The sequence below is a fragment of the Lithobates pipiens genome, unplaced genomic scaffold (assembly GCF_037356315.1).
Source record: "Lithobates pipiens isolate NorthernLeopardFrog02 unplaced genomic scaffold, aLitPip1_a1.2 Scaffold_35, whole genome shotgun sequence".
Classification (NCBI taxonomy): Eukaryota; Metazoa; Chordata; class Amphibia; order Anura; family Ranidae; genus Lithobates; species Lithobates pipiens.
The window spans coordinates 4,074,561-4,082,210 of NW_027507811.1; the positions used below are offsets into that span (position 1 = coordinate 4,074,561).

General features: G+C 47.3%; 1 protein-coding gene across 1 annotated transcript in view; it reads left to right on the forward strand.

The window, feature by feature from the left end:
- Window positions 1–2,152, forward strand: part of LOC143955453 (uncharacterized) — a 274,185-nt gene extending 272,033 nt beyond the window's left edge. The window contains exon 16 of the mRNA XM_077465497.1: window positions 373–2,152. Coding sequence (XP_077321623.1) covers window positions 373–1,866 — 1,494 coding nt within the window. The 3' untranslated portion in view covers window positions 1,867–2,152. The remainder of the gene's footprint in view (window positions 1–372) is intronic.
- Window positions 2,153–7,650: the final 5,498 nt, after the last annotated feature.

The window sequence follows — 7,650 nt, forward strand, 5'->3', positions numbered from 1 at the left end:
GATGGACCATCGTATTCCTCTTATCCTTGGGAACCTCAGACTGTGCGGGACGGTGCCGGACCATCGTATTCCTCTTATCCCGAGGAACCTCAGACTGTGCGGGACGGTGCCGGACCATCGTATTCCTCTTATCCTGAGGAACCTCAGACTGTGTGGGACGGTGCCGGACCATCGTATTCCTCTTATCCCGAGGAACCTCAGACTGTGCGGGACGGTGCCGGACCATCGTATTCCTCTTATCCCGAGGAACCTCAGACTGTGCGGGACGGTGCCGGACCATCGTATTCCTCTTATCCCGAGGAACCTCAGACTGTGCGGGACGGTGCCGGACCATCGTATTCCTCTTATCCCGAGGAACCTCAGACTGTGCGGGACGGTGCCGGACCATCGTATTCCTCTTATCCCGAGGAACCTCAGACTGTGCGGGACGGTGCCGGACCATCGTATTCCTCTTATCCCGAGGAACCTCAGACTGTGCGGGACGGTGCCGGACCATCGTATTCCTCTTATCCCGAGGAACCTCAGACTGTGAGGGACGGTGCCGGACCATCGTATTCCTCTTATCCCGAGGAACCTCAGACTGTGCGGGACGGTGCCGGACCATCGTATTCCTCTTATCCCGAGGAACCTCAGACTGTGCGGGACGGTGCCGGCCTTCCAACACATAAGATATTTCAATGCCCTGAATGCGGGAAGCGTTACCGTTCTAAATACGATCTTAATGTGCATAAAAGATCTCACACAGGAGAAAAAACACATTCCTGTCCTGAGTGTGGGAAATGTTTTTTACACAATTCCACTCTTATCTCACATCAGAGGTTTCACACAGGGGAAAAGCCTTATTCCTGTCTTGAGTGTGGGAAATGTTTTTCAAAGAAGTCTAGTCTTAACACACATCAGAGATCTCACACGGGGGAGAAGCCATATTCTTGCCCTGAGTGCGGGAAATGTTTTTCAGAGAAGTCCTATTTTTTCAAACATCAGAGATCTCACACAGGGGAGAAGCCATATTGCTGCCCCGAGTGCGGGAAATGTTTTTCAGAGAAGTCCTATTTTTACAAACATCAGAGATTGCACACAGGGGAGAAGCCATATTCCTGTCTTGGGTGCGGAAAATGTTTTTCACAGAAGTCCAGTCTTAATACACATCAGAGATGCCACACGGGGGAGAAGCCGTATTCCTGTCCTGAGTGTGGGAAATGTTTTTCACAGACATCCAGTCTTAAAACACATCAGAGATCCCACATGGGGGAGAATCCGTATTCCTGTCCTGAGTGTGGGAAATGTTTTTCACAGAAGTCCAGTCTTAAAAAACATCAGAGATCTCACACAGGGGTGAAGCCATATTCTTGTCTAGAGTGCGGGAAATGTTTTTCAGATATGTCCAGTTTTCACAGACATCAGAGATCTCACACGGGGGAGAAGCCGTATTCCTGCCCTGAGTGCGGGAAATGTTTTTCAGAGAAGTTCAATTTTTACAAACATCAGAGATCTCACACCGGGGAGAAGCCATATTCCTGCCCTGATTGTGGGAAATGTTTTTCAGAGAAGTCCTATTTTTATAAACATCAGAGATTGCACACAGGGGAGAAGCCATATTCCTGTATTGTGTGTGGGAAATGTTTTTCACAGAAGTCCAGTCTTAACACACATCAGAGATCCCACACAGGGGAGAAGCCGTATTCCTGTTCTGAGTGCGGGAAATGTTTTTCAATGAGGTCCAGTCTTAACACACATCAGAGATCTCACACAGGGGAGAAGCCGTATTCCTGTCTAGTGTGCGGGAAATGTTATTCAGATAAGTCAAATTTTTACAGACATCAGAGATCTCACACGGAGGAGAAGCTGCATTCGTCTCCTGAGTGAGGGAATTGTTCCTCACTGAAGTCCTGTCTTCCTGTACATCAGGAGTCCCACACAACCCTGGAGGTGTATTAGTGAGTGCGGGAAATGTCTTGTATATGAATGTTGCTGGACATGTGGGGAAGAAGCACACCCTGATATACACCTCAGATATACTCCATGGCTGATCTTCATCATGGAAGAAACAGTTGATAAGGAGATCAGAGATCACCAAAGACATGGATGAAGTGTTGTACCGTGTCGGCCATTGATAGCAGGAGAAAAATAAAAATGGAGTCATTACCTCTCATTGGCTGAGTACATTTTGTGTTGAAAACTCTTGCAAGAGGTCTGTTTTCTCAAGCCGTCCTTCAGGACGAAACACGTTACCCCCACCACTTAAAAGGCGGTCCTCTAGGCCTTTTAAAATAAAAATGGAGTCCTTACCTCTCATTGGCTGAGTACATTTTGTGTTGAAAACTCTTGCAAGAGGTCTGTTTTCTCAAGCCGTCCTTCAGGACGAAACACGTTACCCCCACCACTTAAAAGGCGGTCCTCTAGGCCTTTTAAAATAAAAATGGAGTCATTACCTCTCATTGGCTCAGTACATTTTGTGGGGAAAGATTTCCCAAACACTTACAGGTCTGTTTTTTAAAACTCCTTGAAGAAATATGATGCACATTCACCCAACTGTGATGAATTTTGTCCATATTTTTTTTCTTATGATGATTTCCTATGATCATTGGCTCCATCTTGTGGCCATAAGACGGTGGTGCACTAGTTTTACTGATGAAGGTGTTTCAGGAAAAAATATTGCATTATAAACACTAGATGGCGCTGAGGGTCATAGGAAATCACTGTGTTCATTATAAAATGGACAGGATTTTTCACGGCTGGGCAAATGTTTGTCACAATCAACTAATATTCTATAAAATAGACCCCTTCGTTTCCACTATCAGACGTGATTTCATACAAATAACTGAGATCATACACTTATGAGTACAGAAGACATCGAAGAACGTGAGTTTCATATGACGGGCAGGCGGTGCGGCTCTCATTCTGGGCGGGCGTCATATGAGTCACGGCCGATCACAGATGGTACCTACACTGTGCACGGCACGTGCACATCGGGGGCAGTGTGTTCCCGGGAACACCGCTCGTCACCGACACTGGTAAACAGCCATTGGCCGGCGGCTGTTTACCGCGTGATCGGCCGTGATCCTTTCACTGCCGATCACTAAATGTAAACACAGCGGTAACGAGATGTTACCGGGTGCTCCTCCTCACACACCGATCGTGTGTGAAAAGGAGATTGCGGTAACATCTCCTTACCGCTTAGTGTATACCAATCGCACCAATTTCTCCACCAATAAAGAGGACCTGCCACCACCCAACAAAGTACCTGTCACCACCCATCAGAGTACCCGAGTACCTGTCACCAGTCCATCAGATTAACCAAGTACTTGTCACCAGCCCATCAGAGTACCCGAGTACCTGTCACCAGCCCATCAGAGTAACCGAGTACCTATCTGCAGCCCATCAGAGTACCTGTCACCAGCCCATCAGAGTACCCGAGTACCTGTCATCAGCCCATCAGAGTAACCGAGTACCTATCTGCAGCCCGTCAGAGTACCTGTCACCAGCCCATCAGAGTACCCGAGTACCTGTCACCAGCCCATCAGAGTAACCGAGTACCTATCTGCAGCCCGTCAGAGTACCTGTCACCAGCCCATCAGAGTAACCGAGTACCTATCTGCAGCCTGTCAGAGTACCTGTCACCAGCCCATCAGAGTAACCGAGCACCTATCTGCAGCCCGTCAGAGTACCTGTCACCAGCCCATCAGAGTACCCGAGTACCTGTCACCAGCCCATTAGAGTAACCGAGTACCTATCTGCAGCCCGTCAGAGTACCTGTCACCAGCCCATCAGAGTACCCGAGTACCTGTCACCAGCCCATCAGAGTACCCGAGTACCTGTCACCAGCCCATCAGAGTACCCGAGTACCTATCTGCAGCCCGTCAGAGTACCTGTCACCAGCCCATCAGAGTACCCGAGTACCTGTCACCAGCCCATCAGAGTAACCGAGTACCTATCTGCAGCCCGCCAGAGTACCTGTCACCAGCCCATCAGAGTACCCGAGTACCTGTCACCAGCCCATCAGAGTAACCAAGTACCTATCTGCAGCCCGTCAGAGTACCTGAGTACTTATCTGCAGCCCATGTCTCATAGAATATACATTGGGGTGTTTGCTTTCCAAAATGGGGTCATTTTGGGGGTAATTCCATTGTCCTGGTGCTCAAGGACCTTCAAAAGTGTGATAGGTAGGAATGAAATGAGATGTGTAATTTATGCTCCTAGAACGCCTGAAGGTGCTACTTCAATGTTGGTCCTCTGTATGTGACCAGGCTGTGTAAAAGTCTCACACATGCGGTATCGCCATACTCTGGAAGAGTAGCAGAATGTGTTTTGGGGTGTAATTTTTGGTATGTACATGCTATGTGTTAGAAATATCTTATAAATTGACAACTTTGTGTAAAAAAAAAAAAAGCGTTTTCATTTTTTCCCACATTTTCCAAAAACTTCTGGAAAATGAACCGTTCAAAAGACTCGTTCTGCCTTATAGATTATACGTTGGGGTGTTTGCTTTCCAAAATGGGGTCATTTTGTGGGCAATTGCACTGTACTAGTGCTCCAGGGCCTTCAAAAGTGTAATAGGTGGTTGAGAAATTAGATAATTTTATGCTCGTAGAACGCCTGAAGGTGCTACTTCAATGTTGGGCCTCTGTACATGGCCAGGCTGTGAAAAAGTCTCACACATGTGGATTCGCTGTACTCGGGATGAGTAGCAGAATGTATTTTGGGGTATAATTTGTTGTATGCATTAAGGATGAGCCGAACACCCCCCTGTTCGGTTCGCACCAGAACCTGCGAACAGACCTAAACTTTGTGTGAAATTTAGAACCCTATTAAAGTCTATGGGACTCGAACGTTCAAAATCTAAAGTGCTCATTTTAAAGGCTAATATGCAAGTTATTGTCCTAAAAAGTGTTTGGGGACCCGGGTCCTGCCCCAGGGGACATGGATCAATGCAAAAAAAAAGTTTTAAAAACTGTATTTTTTTCAGGAGCAGTGATTTTAATAATGATTAAAGTGAAACAATAAAAGTGTAATATTCCTTTAAATTTCGTAGCTGGGGGGTGTCTATAGTATGCCTGTGAAGGGGCGCATGTTTCTGGTGCTTAGAACTGTCGCTGCACAAAGTGTCATTTCGCAAGGAAAAAAAGTCTTTTAAAATCACTTGCGGCCGCAATGAATTGTCGGTGTTCTCTGCATTACGGGAGCCGACAATTCATTCATTGATAAAAAAAAAAAAAGCGTGGGGGTTCCCCTAAATTTAATTACCAGGCCCTTCAGGTCTGATATGGATATTAAGGGGAACCCCGCGTCAAATTAAAAAAAGAAATTGACGTGGGGTCCCTCTAAAAATCCATACCAGACCCTTTATCCGAGCACGCAACCTGGCAGGCCGCAGGAAAAGAGGGGGGGGAACGAGAGAGCACCCCCCCCTGAACCGTACCAGGCCACATGCCCTCAACATTGGGAGGATGCTTTGGGGGTCTGTGACCCCTCAAAGCACCATGTCCCCATGTTGATGGGGACAAGGGCCTCATCCCCCACAACCCTGTCCGGTGGTTGTGGGGGTCTGCGGGCGGGGGGCTTATCAGAATCTGGAAGCCCCCTTAAACAAGGGGACCCCCAGATCCCGGCCCCCCCCCTGTTTAAAATGGTAAGGGGGTACAAAAATACCCCTACCATTTCACAAAGAAAGTGTAAAAAATGGTTAAATAAGACAAACACACTTTTGAAAAAGATTCCAGCGGTGGTAATCCACTCTTGCTATCCAGCGACGGATGATCATCTCTCCGGGGTCCAGCAATCGCTCATCTGATCCAGCGACGGGTAATTTTCAGTCCAGCGCAGTCCATTCATGCATCCGTCTTCTGTCTCCACTGAGGAGACACTGTGGGGATCTGACGTTTCTTATATTAGGAGGGCGGGGCAATCCGTCACCTGACCCCGCCCCCTCTGACACTAGTGAGGGAAGCCAGGGCTTCCCCAATGACGTATGGGTGACCGGAAACCTGCGTTACATCAGAGGGGGGCGGGGTCACTCATACGTCATTGGGGAACCCCTGGCTTCCCTCACTAGCGTCAGAGGGGGCAGGGTCAGGTGACCGGTGGCCCTGCCCTCCTAATATAAGAAACGTCAGTGCTGGGATCCCCGCAGTGTCTCCTCAGTGGAGACAGAATACGGATGCATGGATGGACTGAAATTTAAAGGAATATTACACATTTATTGTTTCATTTTAATCATTATTAAAATCACTGCTCCTGAAAAAACTGACAATTTTAAAACTTTTTTTTTTGCATTGATCCATGTCCCCTGGGGCAGAACCCGGGTCCCCAAACACTTTTTAGGACAGTAACTTTCATATTAGCCTTTAAAATAAGCACTTTATATTTCTCCCATAGACTCTATTTGCATGAAAAAAGGATGCAAATTTCATATGAGTAAAGTGTTGCATGGCTGAGTAATTGTCATTCAAAGTATGAGAGCGCTAAAAATTGGTCTGGGCAGGAAGGGGGTGTAAGTGCCCTGTATTGAGGTGGTTAATGAAGCCATCAATATTATACCGACCATTGATTTAGAAAGGACAATTCTACATTTGGTCATTAGATGGCGCTAAGTATGGGGATTAGGGCCAACTAGTGGCCAAATGTGGTATTTTCCATTTTAAATCATGGAAAACATGAAAAGCTCAGCAAATAGCCGAAGAACATTCATTTTTTTTACCCCGATACACAGAAAAGGAATGTACATGCCCTTTACCCATGCAAATTACCGTGCAAATTATTTCTGAATAGACCCCTAAGCGTCAGGAGATGTAATCACCTCCCGCCCAGCCATTATACACATACAGTTGGATGGGAGCATTGTCTATTTAGTACAGGGCCGACGCTCCCGCTAGGCGAACTAGGCAGCCGCCTAGGGTGCACTGCTGCCTAGGGGGCGCAGCCACGACCACTGAGCCTAACCAGGGAACACGAAGGGCTGAAGAATGTCTGGCGGACACAGCTGGGGAGGTGGAGTAGGACACTGGGGAGCCAGGTCTCCGGGCATAGGCGAAACTATCCTGCCCTTTTCCTATTGTCACCCACACCCTACTCAAGACTAGCGCCACCCCCGCGCCAGGGTGGGCGGTTGGCTTTGGGGGGGGGGGGAGTTAGTTTGGCCTAGGGTGCAAAATAGTCATCCTGGGCAATTGGCAGAGGACCGGCAGTTCACAGCTTTTGAGAGCCGATCAGGACAGTTCATGCAAATTTATTTGAAGGGACAAGCACGAAAAATTTTCTCGGAAGATAACAGAACAAACGTTTTTCATTTAATCAGTACAGTATTCGTCCATAAAAATCGAGTGACCAAGACTCGGAGGCTCGGAAACGAAGGATTACTATACAATACATTACATCATCGCGGGAAGTTGTATTCTGTTTTACGCTAATCCTCGTAACTCTGGTAACCGATTCACTTATCACTATGAGACTAGTAGCAAAAATAAAAAGCAGACGATCGTTCCACCGATATTCTCATGGTGTGTCTCAGGCATTAATCTGGTGCTGTCGGTTATTTCAGTATCTGTCCTCCAAACCAATGTGTGACATTCTCTCTATGGGCTCCATTCACAGAAGCAGATCACACGTGGTATTTAGGTGTTTTCCCAAATACAACACGCGACCCTGAAGATG